This window comes from Cannabis sativa, chromosome 5 (assembly GCF_029168945.1).
Source record: "Cannabis sativa cultivar Pink pepper isolate KNU-18-1 chromosome 5, ASM2916894v1, whole genome shotgun sequence".
Classification (NCBI taxonomy): domain Eukaryota; kingdom Viridiplantae; phylum Streptophyta; class Magnoliopsida; order Rosales; family Cannabaceae; genus Cannabis; species Cannabis sativa.
Window position 1 is genome coordinate 68,919,899 of NC_083605.1, and position 18,197 is coordinate 68,938,095.

The 18,197-nt window shown below is 31.5% G+C and overlaps 1 protein-coding gene across 3 annotated transcripts; it reads left to right on the top strand.

Annotated features, from left to right (window-relative positions):
• The first annotated feature begins 12,362 nt into the window (after window positions 1-12,362).
• On the top strand, window positions 12,363-17,240 carry LOC115717035 (mediator of RNA polymerase II transcription subunit 6). 3 transcript variants are annotated; one of them, XM_030645973.2, is made up of 6 exons: window positions 12,363-12,787; window positions 13,211-13,385; window positions 13,668-13,737; window positions 14,024-14,133; window positions 16,230-16,430; window positions 16,893-17,240. In XM_030645973.2, exons 1-5 carry the CDS (start codon window positions 12,549-12,551, stop codon window positions 16,392-16,394), a joined length of 759 nt encoding a protein of 252 aa, XP_030501833.1. In that variant the 5' UTR covers window positions 12,363-12,548; the 3' UTR covers window positions 16,395-16,430; window positions 16,893-17,240. The 3 variants fall into 3 exon arrangements, with proteins under 3 accessions (XP_030501833.1, XP_030501835.1, XP_030501834.1); XM_030645975.2 differs by having other exon boundaries at window positions 12,370-12,787; window positions 16,836-17,240; XM_030645974.2 differs by having other exon boundaries at window positions 12,371-12,787; window positions 16,832-17,240.
• The last annotated feature ends 957 nt before the right edge of the window (window positions 17,241-18,197 follow it).

Here is an 18,197-nt window from a genome sequence, read left to right on the forward strand (position 1 = left end):
CATGATTTTTTCACTCTGAATTAGAAGTTGTTCTTAATTGCATAGAAACCAAGCACACTCTGCAGTGTTTCTTTGTCTTTGTATATTTGTGCTTCTTCTATTTCAGGATGTTGCGGATCTGTGATTAGTAGTTCGTCATAATCTGTGATTTCTGGTTCCTTTTTTTTGTTGTTTTCCAGTTGCTCAACCATCTCCTCTGCCACAAGTTTTGCATAGTCCATGAAGTCAAAACTTTCTCCCCCAAATTCCTGTACTGTAGCTTCAATTGTATGTTGTTGATTTGTTGAGTCTTCTGTTGTTGCTGCATTGTATTCGATCGGTTGGAAGGTGCTTGTATGTGTAATTAATGAATTGTCATTTCCCAAGAATGATGCATCGATGGTTGTTGTTGGGTTGTGGATGACATTCATACACAATGGGTATGTTGTGAAGTTGGGGTCCTTCAGTTTGAGTTGTATGTAGAAATGCAGGCTTTGATCATCCTTTATCCTCAATGGTGGGTATCCTTCCTTCACTTGATATTTCAGTTGCAAAACAGTGTTTTCTTGGTTGCACTCCAGGACATCTTTGAGTTTCTGTTGCAAATCTTCATAGTTAGAATTGGCTGAAATGTAATGTCCACTGGCTTCATAATTTTCATAATTCATTCGATCATCGAACTGTCCATTGTAGAAGACTAGGAATGGAATGTCTTTCCTTTCCTGTGTTTTTGTAATGTTTATTAGTCCGAGGCAACGAATTTTAAAACTGGTTTGATTCTGTTATGAAATAGAGTACAAACTTACTTCTATCTCTGTCCCTTTGTTCAAGCATTGTATTTCCTGTCCTGATTCCTGCTTTTGCCATTTTTTTGTTGTTAATAAACTACAAAGAAACGAGAATAAAACTATTAAGAAACTTCATTAAATTTTTGGGAAACTAACCATTTCTCAAACTGTTTTGTCCTCTATCTTTTCCAAAATAAATTCCTGCAAAAAATGTAATGAAACTATTATTAAATGATTATGCAACTGTAAATCAACTTAAAACCCACAATTCTTTCCTCAAAATTACATAGTTCTTACTCATTGTCATTTTTCATCATGTTTATTCGAATCAGATCAATTTCCAACTATTATAAAACTAATTTGCTACCATTTACATAAATCGTACCTTCTATATATGCTAGCTTTTGGTACTCGTCAATTGACACTTCTTCATGATTTGTAAACCATTTTAAAACGATATTGCAACTGTAAGGCAACGCAAAAAATTAAAAAAAAAAACCCTTATTAGTATCATGTGGTTCCTTAATTAGAATCAGTTCTTGTTTTTTGTTGTTAGAATATGACTTTCCTGTTGTAAACCGGTGAATCAACCAGAATGCAACTGTGTATGACGTATATCATTGTTGAAAAAAATTTCATTTCATACCTTTTTTTGGATTTCAGGGGGGAGCTCCAGATCTGTTCAATACAGATTTACATTGCTTCAATCTGGATTTTCGACGCTCGTTTGAGTGATATTGCACGATTAAAAACCGAAATTAAATGTTTAATTTCAGTTTCTCCACGGTTTTCTGGTCTTTTTTTAAAAAAAATTTCTGTTCAGATCCTTGGATTTGTTCGTTTCCTATCGAAATTCGCCAGAATTGATGGTTGTTCTATGCTCGATCTGGTTTCATTCTGGTTGCGTAGCCGACTGCATCGATAGAGGTTCCTTCATCGTCTCCGTTCGTGACGTGCGGCTGAAGGTATAGGTGAGGTGGTATTTTTGTAATATATTCGTAGTGGGCTGTACAAATGTTGATTGGGCCGGCCCACAGTTTTTTTGTAATATTTTACCCTTTTTAGAATTTTCCTGTTTTTATCCCTATTTTTTTTTAATTTTTTTTTTAAATTTACGGTTTGAGTTTTAAAATAGTTGGAGCGCTAGTTGCAATAGGGGTTTCTATACGATTTTTATTGCAATTTAGGTTGCAGCGCTAGTTGTAATAGGAGTTTCTATGTAGAATTTTGTAAAAATGCAAAAAAAAAATTATTTTAAAGTATATAAAAAAAAACCCTAAAAAAATAGTGATTTAATATTATTTCTCCCCACATATTTCTTAATGAAAAAAAAATCACACAAATTGAATTAAGTATGTAGCATGTTTGAGGAAAATTTTGATTAATTTTTTAAAAAATTTGTGTGCTTGGTGAGATTGCATTTTTAATTAACTTCAATTTTGTGCTTTAATGAACATAAAATTATAATTGGTAAATTTCTAGCAATTGAAGTGGTTTATGCATGCTAAATGTGGATTGTAGAAAGTTGGTTGAGAAGAAAATTATAGAACTTGTTTGTTTACTATTTGAGGTGAAATGATAGATGATGCATGACTAGAAAAGTGATTGAGACAATTTTTAGATTGTGTCTTTCAAGCTAACCTTGTTTAAATTTCTCTTTAATTACTCTTTTTTAGCCTAAAGTTATACTTTTTATTGTCAATTACTTGTTTTGAGCTTAACTGAATACTTTATTATTTTTCAGTCCTAAATGGATATCATGAGCATATAAAGATGTAAAAGAGAGAAATGAATTGTATTAAGTGTTATCCTTTGTAGAGTGGTATTGACAATAGAAAAGTTCAAGTGAATGTTGAGGACAAAAAAAAGAGTACAAATTTGAAAAAAATAAATAAAAGAAAAATAAAACAAACAAACAACTGTTATAAAATAATATAAAATAATATAAAGTAGATGAGAAGAAAGAAGAAGAAGATGAAGAGAGAAAGAGAAAGTGAATGAGAATTTCTGAGTTGTTTATTCCAATGGGGTGAACCCCTATTTATACAAATACAAGAGTGAGATATTAAAAAACTAAGAAAAAGGGAAACTAAGGAAAAGAGTAATGTTCATTACAATTCATGGTAATAAATAAAAGATTTGGACATCCACATAATTATTAATATTTATAACACTCTCCCTTGGATGTCCATAATAACTGCCTTATTAAAAATCTTGCTGAAAACTTAATCAAAGGAAAAAGAGTATAGTGTAAACTAACTCCCCCTCATTTAGGCATTTGTGGAGATCTTCTAATCGACGAATTTCGATCTTGTCTGCCGTCTTCCCAAATGTTGATGTTGGTAATAACTTTGTGAATAAGTTTGTAAGATTGACACTTGATTGAATATGTTGAACACCAATATGCATTTTCTTGAAGCGTATAAAGAAGAATTTCGTGAAATGTGTTCTAACTCTATCTCCTTCAATGTACCTCCTTTTAGTTGAACGATGCAAGCAGTATTATCCATAGAGAATTGCTTGGGTTGATACTTCTTTATTGAGTGCAATCCATATGTTTCTCGAATATGCTATGTCAATGATCTCACTCACACACATTCTCTACTTGCTTCATAAAATGCAAGTATGTTAACATGATTTATAGTTGCCTCGTTAAAAACCTTGCCAGAAAAACCCAGTGGGACAAAATCTGAGCTAGGGAAAAAGAGTACAATATATATTTCATATTCATAACTATTTGTAAGTTGCCTCGTTAAAAACCTTGCTAGGAAAACCCAGTGGGACAAAACCTGAGCTAAGGGAAAAAGAGTGCAACATGAATATGTCTCCCCCTCATGCACATATGATCCATAATTCTTTTGGTGATAATAGATCTCATAAAATTATTGTTATCACTTTTAAAATATCACCATATACAATCTTTGATCATATATTTTCTATAACTCTTCCAGAGTATGTATGGACTTCTAAATTATAGATGAGGGGTTCGTGGAACATTAATCTTTATCCAACTAATTGTATCATTCATGTGTATATACAATCTTGTTCATACTAAAATTTAACATTTCAAGTAGATATGAACATAACACATTAATGATAATATAAATTTCATTTGTGACAATGATGGTACTCCAATACCATATATTTGTTCCATCTTGTTGTATGATCTTAATTTTCATATCAAATGATCATATATCTATAATTCTTAATACATATGAAGTACTTCAGGACTTCAATACTAATGAACAAACTTTATACATTTAATATTTCTCGATATACAAAAGAAATAAAAGTTTGTTCTTCAATTAATCAAAAACTTTTCAAGAGTCTATCACAACGTATAATTTACGTATTTATACTGCATAGACAACCATACGTATTTTTCAAACAATAATTTACTTACATGTCTTTATTTCATACAAAGATCTTTGTCATATAGTGCGCGCGACTTAGAATTTATATCACTTTAAGACATGTATTAAATTCTTCTAGAATTTTTAGATAAGGCTTATTTAAAATTCTCACTATATTAGGAGCTCCAAATAAATAATCTTTTGTTGCAACATTTATGTGACGCTTATAAATCCTCATAAAATATATTCCAGGATATAATCAAATAATGATTATATTTTCTCAATATTTAAGTCTTACTTCAATCAATCTCATGTCTATACAAACTTTGTACAACAATTCATTATGTACAAATACATATATGCAAATTTCTCATTAGAAATATTTATTTGCACACCCTATAGGTCTTACTTCACTTTATGTGAGTAAATTTGCCTGGATTGCGTCATAATATTTTGGCCAAAAATCAAAATGTAAGTCGATGATTCTCGACAAATCTAATACCATGATCCTTGCTATCTCATGTTAGTTTATTGCATATGCAAACATTCAATATTTATTGGCGACAAAAATTTCAATAAATGATAATTTCCTCCCATATTGACATAACTTATAGAGATCTCTTTAAATTACATATTTTTCAAATATGTTTATCATTTATAGGTACCTATAACGAATCACTTCAGGGATTCAATTATGATGAAATGTGTTATGTCTAACTTCTCTTGGGAGTCTTTTCGAGTACTGTTTTCATCACGGTTATCATTTTAATACTTTATAACATTAAGGTATCTCCATGAGTACCTCTAGATTTAACAACTTCAGGGCAAATCAAATGAACATTTATTAATAATTTCTACATTGTTCATTTACGCTTCAGGGGTTTTCAACTCATTTTATTTCAACTTTGAATAATATTGATTTGCAGTTGGTATATATCATTTTGAACTATATTGTTCTTATATACTTTGTGCAAGGATCATTTTTCAAAAATTATCATCGATCCCAACTGCTTCTCTCCCCCTGATCGAGAGATTTTTTAAAAATTGTGATATCTAATAATATTAATACACCTGTAGGGATTTCAATATATCACAATGAATCAATATTTGTTTAAACTCATATATACTATATGACATTGAACTTTAGGTGAGAAGAAAGAAGAAGAAGATGAAGAGAGAAAGAGAAAGTGAATGAGAATTTCTGAGTTGTTTATTCCAATGGGGTGAACCCCTATTTATACAAATACAAGAGTGAGATATTAAGAAACTAAGAAAAAGGGAAACTAAGGAAAAGAGGAATGTTCATTACAATTCATGGTAATAAATAAAAGATTTGGACATCCATATAATTATTAATATTTATAACAACAACAATATTTCTCTTATTGTTAAAGGTATAAGTTTGGAGGAATGATAGTTTTTGAAAAAAAAATCTCTCTAGTGTTAAATTTTCTCAATCCTTAGAAATAAAAGGAAACTTGGGGTGTGTTAAATTAGGATGTGAATATCAAGATTGGTTTTATATGCTTATGGTACATTGAGCTTAAATGACTATTTCATCCACCCGTATCTAAGCCTTTCATTACAAGCCTACAAAGACCTTTTGATTCTTGATTATGCATTTATGTGTATTAGTAGAGAATAGTGAGCAATGCAAAAGGAATAAATTCGATTAATGGTTGATGGTTGTATTTAGTATGTATAAATTGTTTTGAATGTTAGTTAAGTATTGATTGTGGTTTTATGAGCTAAACGAAAGAATTGATGTGAGTTAATGATGTAATTGAGATGAAATTTTGGATTAGAGCATATTATTAAAAAATTTATAAAAACCATGTTACTTGACTTATTTGAAACATTGTTACTCAATTCTTTATTTGATTAACTTGATTCAGTTATGTTGTGTCGTGTTTAGTTATTTAATTTTGTGTAGAATTACGATTGTTTTCTATTTGTTTCAGGTTTAAATGGTAAAATTCATAATGTGAATTGAAAATGAGAAGAAACATGTTAAATTAGATGAATATGATGAATTATCATGGAATTTAGAGTTCTAGGATATAAGTGGTGAAATATTCTAAGTTTTTGATGATCAACACGCTCTGTTTGTGATCAAAAATCAAGTCTGAAGCTTCAAGCAAATTTTTAACTATGATGAATTCACTTTGAGGAAAAATATTGTGAATAAAAGTTTTAGATCTCTCTTTCAACTTTCCAAAACATCTTGAATCATCCAATTTTGAGCAATATTAAAATAGTTATGGCCAAAATATTATCAGTCAACGCAGCAGGAAACTCGCTGTCAAAAATCGTGCTTCAAGCACCGCAAGACTACAAGGTAGTGTCGCGGCCCGCCTGTTTTAAATGACAAAGATTAGGGTTTTATAATGGACCCTTTTGACACTTTGTAAAACAACAATCATTAAGGACAAAAATTGAAGCAGAAAGAGGCTTTGGAGATTTTTATCAATATTTTTCGACAAGTTATTTCCTTCTACTTTTTTCTTATGTTCTTAGTTAATTGTTGTCAATTATTTATAATGAATATGAGTAGCTAGATTGTTTATAAGGGTATCAATGGAGATTGTTTGACACTTTATTTTAGTTTTAATATGATTTAGTTCTTTCTCAATTTTTATGTGTATCTATTTCATCTGTACTTAATTACTTTTAATTACCTGCTCACCAATTAACTGTTTTATGATTTTAGTAGAAAATTTGAGAAGTGAGTATTGTTTATGCTCTAGTAAAATAGACATATATTTCGATATAGAATGAGAGTACTCATTTGGTTTATGTAGCATTTAGGATTTTTATGCTTAATACCTCTTATGTATTTAAATTTTGAACAAGAGTAGCAAATTTGTATACAGATTGAGATTTATATGTCCTAGCTTGAATATAAGTTTCTTTAGTAAATCCACTATCACATGAAAATTAAAATTAAGAATTAAAGTATATTAAACTAAATAAAGTAGATGCAACTGAAATAATCACTCTAAGCTTTAATCATTATTAATTTCATCTTAATTATTTATTTTTTGTTTTTTTAGTAGAAATTAAATATTTTTTCTTAATTTTATTGCCACTAAATAGAATTAGGAATTTAATTGCTTGGTAATTAACTACATTCCTTGTGGGGTCGATCTCACTCTTGTAAATTTATTACTTGTAAACGATATGTATACTTACGCGTTGGAAAATCTATAACACCAGGCAACATGTTGCCTATCACTGGGCGACATGTCACTTTCACCTTAGGCAACATATCTCTCGGGACATTGTTGATGGTTATTTTGCATATTTTCGAAAATGTTCCACACGACATGTTGCCCAATATTGTGCATTTTCCTTCGAAAATTGCATTTGACACTTTTGAATGACCCAGAACTTTTCAGGCGATAAGTTTACTCAAAACTAAGTTTTAAGATCTTGAATAGTTTCTAACGCATTATACAAATACAACTTTAAAGTACACATCCTCTTAATGTGTTTTAATCTTTTAACTTACATTGTTAGTTTGTACAAGTCTGATTGATTAGTCTATACTAATCTTATTTGATAAACCTTAAGTATTTAATCAATTCCAACATTTATGTCTCTACCTCAAGGGATTGACCCAAGGGGGAGTTACCACCAAATCCAATTTGCCAGTTATGAAAATCATTGTATGGCTTGAAACAAGCTTCAAGATAATAGTTTGCTAAATTTTAAGTGCCTATTTGAAGAAGATTTTTGTCACTCTCCTACTGACCATTCTTTGTTCATGTAATATTTTATTGGTAGTTTTATTTCCTTTTAGTTTATATAGATGATGTTATCCTGACCAACAACAACTTACAGGAACTAAAGGCCCTAAAGATTATATTGAACACTGGATTTAAATTAAAAGATTTGGGCTAGTTGTAGTATTTTTTAGGTCTTGAAGTTGCAAGATCAAATAAAGGGATTTTTGTGTCCCAGAGACCATATGCTTTACAATTTAAATATTTTAAATTTTTTTAAAAAATTTACAAAATATTTCAAATTACTATTTACAAAATATAAATATCTTTTTAAAGGTAAATGTTTTAAATAATTATTTACAAAATATCTTAAATTACTATATATATTGTCATATGGCCATAAACCCGTAATAAATTTTAATAATTAGATAAATGATATTTTGTTGTTAAAATAAAACAAATGAGATTAAAACTATATGTTCATAAGAAATGCTAAGCATTGTAAAAGGTGATATATTGTAATTCGTGCATTTCATTATTGAGTCTCACACATTTTGATTTAATAAATAATATAAAAAAAAGCAGCTAAGTAATTATAAAGAGCTACATTGTTGTTGTCTCAGCCCTTTTCTTCAAGCATTATTAGCACACATTGGGTGAAGAATTTTGTGTAGCAATCATGTACTTTTCCAACTCGGGTATAATGCACCGGGAGTGTTAATGCTACAAAATTTATTCTAATCCCCAAAATTCAGAACCCGACTTGGACTCACCATTTTAAGCCTATCTCTTTTTAAAATGTGTCATATAAAGTCATTTCTAAGATTATTACAAATAGAATAAAGCTTCTTCTCCCCAAAATTGTTTGCCCTACTCAAGTAGTGTTTATGCTTGGAAGGGATATCCAAGACAACAATGTGATTGCCTAGGAAATTATCCACACCTTTAAAAGGAAAAAGGGAAGAGAGGGGTTTTTGCCATTAAAATTGACCTTACAAAAGCTTATGATAAACTTAGTTGGTAGTTTGTGGATTGGGTGCTGATGTGCTTTGGGGCTTCGAATAGATTTTGTAACTGGGTCTTGAAATGTATTTTAACTACCACCTTCAATATTTGCCTAAATGGGGCCAAGTTGGCAGAATTGATCCTTCTTGTGATATTCTTCAGGGAGACCCTCTCTCCCCTTATATTTTAATTTGGGTTGTTGAGATATTATCAAGGCTTATTCAAGAGTCCCTAAAAATGGTGGTATCAAGGGTATTAGAATCAGTCGCGGTGGGCCAATCATTTCTCATATATTTTTTTAGGATGATTTAATCTTGGTTGGAAAGGCTACCGTAGGTGTGACAGTCAGTAGTCCCGTGATCCGTAAGGAAAAATATCGGGTAATCTGTACAATCCCACATCACCTAGGGAAGGTCAAGTGTGATGATTCTGAGGCTGTGTAGGTATGGGACTGCACAGTTGAAGAGAGCTTAAATGGACTGATTGGTACTACATATATCAACAAGGTGCATCTTATTTTTCGGTAGCCCATCACGAAAGAACTCCACAGTTAAGCGTTCTTGACTTGGGGTAATTTCAGGATGGGTGACCTCCTGAGAAGTTTTCCCACGAAGTGTGCGAGTGAGGACAAAACACGCTGGAAACACTCGTGTTGGTCTGTAGGGCTAGTCCTCAATCCAGGAAGTAGTCAGAGTAGCGTACTCGTGTATAAGAGCCATTATTCTGTGGGTGTAAGGGCCCAATGGAGGCTTGAAGCGGGGACGTTACAAAATGGTATCAGAGCCTTGACCCAGCCAGAAGTGTGGTCGATGAGGACGTCAGACCTTGTAAGGGGGGTGATTGTGACAGTCACTAGTCTTGTGATTCACAAGGGGAAATACCGAGTAAGTTGTGCAATCCCACATCACCTGGGGAAAGTGTGATGATTTTGAGGTTGTGTAGGTATAGGACTGCACAGTAGAAGAGAGCTTGAATGAATTGATTGGTACTACCTATATCAACAAGGTGCATCTTATTTTTCAGTAGTCCATCACAAAAGAACTCCACAATTAAGCGTGCTGGACTTGAGGTAATTTCAGGATGGGTGACCTCTTGGGAAGTTTTCCCAGAAAGTGTGCGAGTGAGGACAAAGCACGCTAGAAACACTTGTGTTGGTCTGTAGTACTAGTCGTTAATCGAAGAAGCAGCCAGAGTGGCGTACTCATGTATAAGAGCCATTATTACGTGGGTGTAAGGGCCCAATGGAAGCTTGAAGTTGGGACGTTACAGTAGGGGAAGCAAAAGGTATGTGGAATTGTCTAAAGAGATTGTGTGATTAGTTGGGGCAACGAGTCAATAAGCTTAAAACTTCTATTTTCTTCAGCAAGAATACCTCTGAGTATACAAAGTTGGAAATTAGAAATGCCCTGGGAATTGGTGGCCCGAAAGGCATCACCAAATATCTAGGCCTCCCTTTATTCCGTTTTAGACAAAATGATGTAGATTTTAACTTTATTCTGGATAACCTAACATCTAAACTGTAAGGGTGGAAAGCAAAAACTTTGTCTAACATTGGTCGTGCCACCTTTATAAAATTAGTGGGGTTAGGTATGGCTGTTTATGCCATGCAAGATACCAAGCTCTCTAATTTCCTTTTTTTTGAAAATTAATAGCATGGTTCGAGATTTTTGGTGGGATTTTAAAAAAGAAAATCACGGGATCCACTTGAAGGCTTGGAACAAGTTGTGCCTTCCTGAATCCAAGGCCTTCCTAAATCCCGTGGCGGCCTTGGATTCAGGAAAACTAAAGAAATGAATCAGGCATTTTTTGGCTAAGTGGGGGTGGAAACTTCTTACAGGATGCTAGTCTTTGTGCTGCAAGATACTAGAGGCTAAATATCTCAGAGGAAATGATATTCTCAAGTGTAAGGCTAAGGTTCCAAACTAGTAGTCTTAGAAAAAAATGGTGAAAGCCAATGATATCTTTAGGAAGGGGGCTTGTAAAGTGATTGTTGGGATTTATGACCTAAGAACAAGTAATTAATGGATAATATATTAGAGAATATATAAAATACAATTATAAGATAAATGACATATTAATTATAAGTGTATAAGTATTAAATATTTGAAAATTCCTTATTCATATAGAGAAGGAATAATCTTGTAATGATGTACAAGAGAATTAAGATGATATGATATGAATAAAACAAGTCGGTAGTGTATTAAAGTAATGTGAATCTGTAATATGGACCTGCTAAGTACGATTTAATATACACTATACTTCTTGCGTGTGTGATTTTGATTCGAATCACATATGTTGATAAAAAATGTAATAAAGATATTGTGTATAATTCGATTGTGCATGACTGGACCGATATGTAATAAACATTTTTCATTAACGTGTCGTTTACCATAAAATAGTTATTCATATCACAATGATGATCATTAGTAGATCAGTCTGAATTCTGAGTATACATGAACTCCTATTTGCGTTCATTGAGTTCTTTGATTTACTTGTTAAAATTTCTCAGAGAAGATGATTCTTACAACTTTTATTTTGGGAACTTAATAGCATGCTTACAGTATATTGTTAGGCCTGTTGATAGAATCTAGTGACCGCGACATTCAAAAACTTATCTACTTATTTAATAGTGATACTATTACTGCCATTTGAAGGGGGGTAGTCATATGGTGGAGCATTTTGTCTAATGCACGCCCAACCAGATCAGTCTTGATAAACCACTTTCCTATTGCTAACAATACCTGCCCAATTTGTGGGGTAGATGAGAAATTTATTGAGCACCTTTTCTTCATTGTAACATGGCATTTCATCTTTGGCGCTCTTTCCCTTGGGGTATCTTTCCTGTCTCTGGTAAAAGAATTCGTGTGTGGGATTGTGTCAAATTCATTTGGAGCCTTAAGCACAAAGGCATAAATGCATATGAGATCTTCCTTTATGCATCTATTGTTATTGACATGATTTGGCGGATTCAGAATGATAAAGTACATAATAACATGATGAATAATGTGAATCAATGTATTGACTCTATTCTTCACTCTTACGCAGATTATATAGATTCCCTTATCCCTTCCCCGCCTCTGATTTAATGCATTGTGTGGACCCCTCCTCCTTAAGATTGACTCAAGTGAATTGTGACGTTAAAGTAAGAGTGGAGCACATGTGTATTGTAGTTGTTGCTAGAGACCGGAGTAAGGTGGTTTGAGTGAATACGACAAAATTGAATATTTCATATGTACTTTGTGGTGAGGCTACCCGTATTTGTTTAGCTTTGGAAGTGGCGAAGGATAGAGGCTACAAGTTTATCTTGTGGAAAGTAATTTTAAGGTAATGATTAATTCTATCAATGATATAGACCCTAAGTTGGGAAGGTGAAAAATTGAGAACTATTCCATATTTTATGAAAGATTTTTTTTTTTGTTGGCTGTTTATTTTATAATACTGTAAAAACTTGTAATTTTTCGGCCTATAAGTAGACTTTTGTCTATAATTAGTTTGGGTGATTATCTTTTCTATCTAATCAACCATTCTTTAAAAGAAAAAATGTTCATTTGTTGTGCATCTAGAATTTTTTACTGCTATTAGAGGCCCAAAACAAAAGAAAAAATAGTACTTGATTCCAGTACGAACAAACCCTAAATCATTCAGTAAATTTTAATTTATTTTGATCAAGCACCCGAGGAATAGTCTCAGTAACAAAAATGGCAGCGCCACCAGTGGGGGTGCCGGGTATGGAAGGTGGTCCACCTGTAGCGCCACCTCCACCGGGAACAGACATGACCGGAATATGCTTCAGGGACCAACTATGGCTCAACTCATATCCGCTGGATCGCAACCTTGTCTTCGATTACTTCGCTCTATCCCCCTTCTACGACTATACCTGCAACAATGAACAGCTCCGAATGCGCTCCATTCACCCCCTCGACTTCTCCCAACTCTCGTAATTTCTTCAACTCTTCTATTTTTTTTTTTGTTTTCACTCTGTAAATTTCCAGTTAATTGCTGAAATTTTGAAAATTGGGTTTGATGCGAAGGGAATTTCTATTATGGAAGGGAAAAACGGAAACTTTTGAATTATATAGACATTTGTATTTAGTGATATGAACTTATCTGGAAGCCGGTAATCTAAAACTTGTCTTGGGATTTTTCAATTCGGGTCAATATGAATATTTGGAGCATAATGTTTCTGATTCTCTGGTTTAATTTGAGACTCATTAATCCTATAATCTTTTGTTATATTGAGAAAATGTTTATAACTTTAGCATTCCATTAATATGATCTAGATCTTTTAGTTCTTGAGATTGACTCCAACTTGTTGGGTCAAAATAGAGTTGATGATGACGGTAATTTGTTTGGATCACAGGAAAATGACTGGCATAGAATTCATGTTGAGTGAAGTTATGGAGCCTCACCTTTTCGTTTTCCGTAAGCAAAAGAGGGATGGACCTGAGAAAGTTACACTGATGCTGACTTATTATGTTCTGGATGGGTCGATTTACCAAGCACCACAGCTTTGCAATGTTTTCGCTGCTCGAGTTGTAGGTGCTTTATTCTTTCAGAGTTATGTTGTATTCTTATTATATCTTTATAACTGAAAATGATTTCTTTGAGGCACAACACTATCACGGGTAACTTCCAATCCTGCAACTTTCAACATGTGTGTGGAAGAAGGGTGTAATTTGAAGTTGTCTCGATTCAATTGTTAGTGTTCTTTTAGTTTTGAAAAAATGGACATTTTGGAAGACTACATAACAGTTTCATAGAGTATTTCGAAATTAGAAGACAATATGTTTAATGTGGATTGTCTATGGATGATGCAGGGGCGTGCTCTGTACTACATATCAAAGGCCTTTACAACAGCTGCCTCAAAGTCAGAGAAGATAGGATATGGTACATCATCTTATTAACTTGTTTTGCACCTTTTTTATTAGGTATTTGAAAGGGTTCATAAATGTTTTAATTTAGTTTGATGATACTTGTTCTGTGCTATGCATCTGTATATTTTTGTGATTTTGAATATTAGTATAGCAAGTAATGAGCTCAACTGGTACTTTGCTTTGCTGTTTTGGACTAAGGACGTTTTAATCTTGGGCCTTGGCAACTGGTAGAATTCCCAAAGGTATTAACAGTTCTGTATTGTAAATTTTAATACTCACTCGTGTTATGTCTGATGCAGTTGATTCCGAAAATGACAGTGCAGCTTTGGAACCAAAGGTTGCCAAAGAGGCAATTGATTTTAGAGATGTAAAACGAATTGATCATATTATTGGAACTTTACAACGCAAGGTATGTTATCTTTCTTTTCTTTTCTTTTTTTTTATAAACACAAGGCAAGGTAGTTATCATTCATCTAAAAATGTACATTCTACCATAATTGTGGAAAAATGCTTTAAGAACATAACAGTAGACCAAATGTACCTAAGGGAAAAGTCCTTGAATTGATAGCAGTTGCTTTTTGGTTTGTTAAGATCCCATCAATTGATTACTGGTTTGTCTAGAGTTAACACTGAACTTGGGTAAACTTAAATCCACATTGCCATTTGCTAGGTTTGAGACATGAGAATGAGTTTTTGTATGCTTTTTAACATTTGTTTTATCTGCATATCGTGAAGGAATGTCATGGACTCAAGATATTTCTTTAAAAATTCTACATTATTTTTGATTAAAGATAATTCTGTAAACGCGTGAAAATCGGTGTAGTCAATGTATCAAATGCACAAAAATGTGTCTGATGAATATTTATGGATTTGATAAAAAAGAAAATTATGATTCCCTAATAATATTTATATTTATTTGACACATGTTTTTGTGTATTTATTACATTTTTGTATGCATCCCATCCAATTACAACGTGTATAATATCTCTCTTACATTGTTTGTGATTATTTAACGGAAAAGTTAACGGTTTTTTTTTTTTTTTTTTTTAATTTTCCTGTTAGGGGGTGTTTGGAATGAGTTAATGCTAACAAGGGAATAGTAATGTGAAACATTACCTTGTTTGTTTTGAGTGTTTAGCCTTGGAATGTTATTCCCTTAGTAATATAACTACCCTTGAGGAGGGTAATGTTGATACTTTAAAAAATGGTAGGATTTAATCATTACCTTCTATTATATTAATTTAAATAATATTTTTGAATTAATAAATAAATTTAAATACCAATAATATTATCATTTATTATAAATAAAATATTACGATATATATTTAGTTTGCGAGATCGGTTTTTTTTTAACTGAGTTATTTTTTTATATTATTAGCAATAATATATGTATATTTATTATACATAAATTTTATGCGGATGGTGTACACATAAATGACGTAGCAAAAAAATAATAATAATATAGTGATAAAATATATAGAAATATTCAATTTAATTAATGAAAAATAAAATAAAATTTAATAGGGGCTTTTTCATTATTACACTTCAAAACATTTTTTTTTTTTTTGCATTTTTATGAAATTATACATAGAAATCCATATTGCAACTCAACTTAAATTGCAACAAAAATCGTATAGAAACCCATATTGCAACTTGCGCTGCAACCACTTTAGAAACCTAAACCGTAAATTTGAAAAAAAAAAAAAAAAGTTAAAAAAATAGTATATGGGGTGATTCCCCAATTTAATATTTACTAATTAATAAATAAATTTTTTTAATAAATAATTATTTTATTTTTATATATAATTAACATTAAATAAATATATAAAAAATATTTTTATTTTTATTTTTTAAAATAATATATAAGATTCTTGTACTTAACCAAACAGTCTAATCTAATTAACAGGAATATGATTACATATTACCCTACACAACCAAACACAGTTTACACATTTCCCTATAATTATATTCTCCTTCATAATATTCCCTATAATCAAATTATTTTGAACACCTCGTACCAAACGCCCCCTTAAAGTAATGGTTAAAATTAACTCTTAAATCAATTGATTAATTATTTTTTTTTTTGGAAAAAAATAATTTTGAAGATTTAAATTTAATTTAAAAATATTAACAAAATTAGATAATTATTTTTTTTTTATATAAATTTTAGTTTTAATTTGAATTAAATGCTAATTCTATTTTTTAATTAACTTTACAATAAATTTATTAATTATATTATTTAAAATATATAAATTTATTTACTTATTTTATTGTTTAATAAAATTAATTAGATATTTTTTTTATAAATAAATTTAAAATTAGATTAAATTGTATATATTTAAAAAATATAATTGAATTGTATTAGATTTAGTTGCGAACATGCATTACATGTGTTTCTAATACTTAGTGTATTTATATATTTATTATATAAACGGCAGTTTGTTGTGTCCAGTTATTACTGTCATAACAAATCTGATTCTAAGAGGCCACTTCACATTTATGCAGCTACCGCCAGCTCCTCCACCGCCACCATTTCCAGAAGGCTACGTCCCCCTTACAAACTCAGAATCGGAAAATGGCCCTGAAACCCAGCAAGCTGGGGAGGCACGACAACCACCTTCCGTTGATCCGATCATTGATCAAGGCCCAGCTAAAAGAATGAAATTCTGAATAAGAGCTAACACATCGTATCTTATCTGCCTGGAGGTATGTGAAGAGCTTCACTAACTTACTTTAGGAAGGGGATATGGTACAACTTAAATGTCAGCTAACCCCTAGGCCCTTTTCTTTTGTTCCTTGTTGAATATTAAGTTAGTAACTTTAAAGAAATGAAGAAGAAAACATGATACAAAGAAGCAATCTGAAAATTGTAGAAACCTTGTTATAGAAGTCGATACTCGGTGTTGGTGATATTGGATTTATGTACTGCTAACTATTAGCAGAAGACCATTGGAAGCTTATTACTTGTAGCTCGTTGTTGTTTACATGAAATTAAATTAGTGCTATACAGTGTCTAATGGACTATCCTATTCCTAAGTCTTTTTTGGAGTATGGATTTTCTGATTTCTAGGGTGACAAAAGTGAGGAGTTAAATGTTTTTTGACTAGGAAGTATTAAAATACAAAACAGAAGATTGCTTACACCAGATTCATCTTGTATGCACCCCAGGAATGTTTTCTGAAAGAAGTGAGCTATAACGCTCCATAGCCGTCTCCTCGATCATTTCAGCAAGCTGTTGCCAAGCATTCCTTGCAAAATTTGACCCATTTCCTCCATCACTTAATCAGGCAAACGCCCCCATAACTTTTCTTATTAAGTACTAAAGTTATTATGTAAAACTAGGAAGACAATGCATTTGTGATTTGAGACTGAACAGAACAGTTCAAGAATCTGTTCCTTAAATCCTTCATAGCATAATTGAAAGTCAGTTGACACAATTTTTAGTATGTGTACATTTGGAACACTTTATAAAGCATATTACTATAGTACAAAAGCAATACAATACAGTTTTGTTTTTTTTGCACTCCATTAAATAAACTAAAGTATATATTAAAAACTATCTATACATTAGAAGAGGAAGACTAATATAATTACCGTGCCTCAATAGGCTTACAAAAATTATTTACCAAGATCGAATATTGCAGCAGGTAAAGGAAACTTCAGTAATGCAGGTTCCAAGCATTGTGAGCTGACTATGACCAAATTCATTTTCTTAATTAAGAACACCCATCAAGTGTGAGTGTTTACTTCCACTATTTCCAATAGTTACATTAATTTGGTGTAGGATTTTCTACTATAGTACAATAATTCTAATAATTCATCAAGAAACCGTTTTCTTAGTCATTTTTTTCAGTAATAATGTCAATTTCGATGATTTTTTAGCGTCCGTAGTAATTCCGACGACTTTTCTGACATCGGCAGCAAACTCTAGCAACTTTTCCAGCACTAGACAAATAAAACTTCTTAAAAATAAATAAACACATTAAATATGAGCTTTAAAAAATCTAATTTATATATATAGTATATCAAATACCATAAAAATATCTAAAAAATAAAAAAATACTATATAAATTGGTCAACTATATTTAAGTAAATAATTTTTAAAACCCCTAATTAATATCTCAAAGAGATAGATTAGCCCTGGAGGGGTAGTGGGGTAAGTTGAAAAATACCACTTTTATTAATCAATTAATCAAGTTTACATCTACTTCTATATTTAATTGAAACATACCTCTTTTTATGTGTATTGTACCTAAAATACCCTGATATAAGAGAGTCATATGGAAAGTATCTTGAAGTGACAGGGGTAAAATTGGTATAATGTTTTAAAGAAAAGGTAAAAAAAATAGACTTTAAAAAAGAGGATAAAAATAAAAGAGGATAATATAAAAAAGATATAGAGTGTAATTTAGTCCACTTTTCTTTTACTTTTTATAATAAGTAGCCCAATTTATATTGTTGGGCCTAATGTTC

What these genes read in the sequence shown, in the direction of transcription:
- LOC115717035 (XM_030645973.2), top strand. Translation starts at nt 12,549, where the DNA reads ATGGCAGCGCCACCAGTGGGGGTGCCGGGTATGGAAGGTGGTCCACCT. An exon ending in CTCGACTTCTCCCAACTCTC is followed by an intron (nt 12,788 to 13,210) that starts GTAATTTCTTCA and finishes TTTGGATCACAG; the next exon opens with GAAAATGACTGGCATAGAAT. An exon ending in GTCAGAGAAGATAGGATATG is followed by an intron (nt 13,738 to 14,023) that starts GTACATCATCTT and finishes TGTCTGATGCAG; the next exon opens with TTGATTCCGAAAATGACAGT.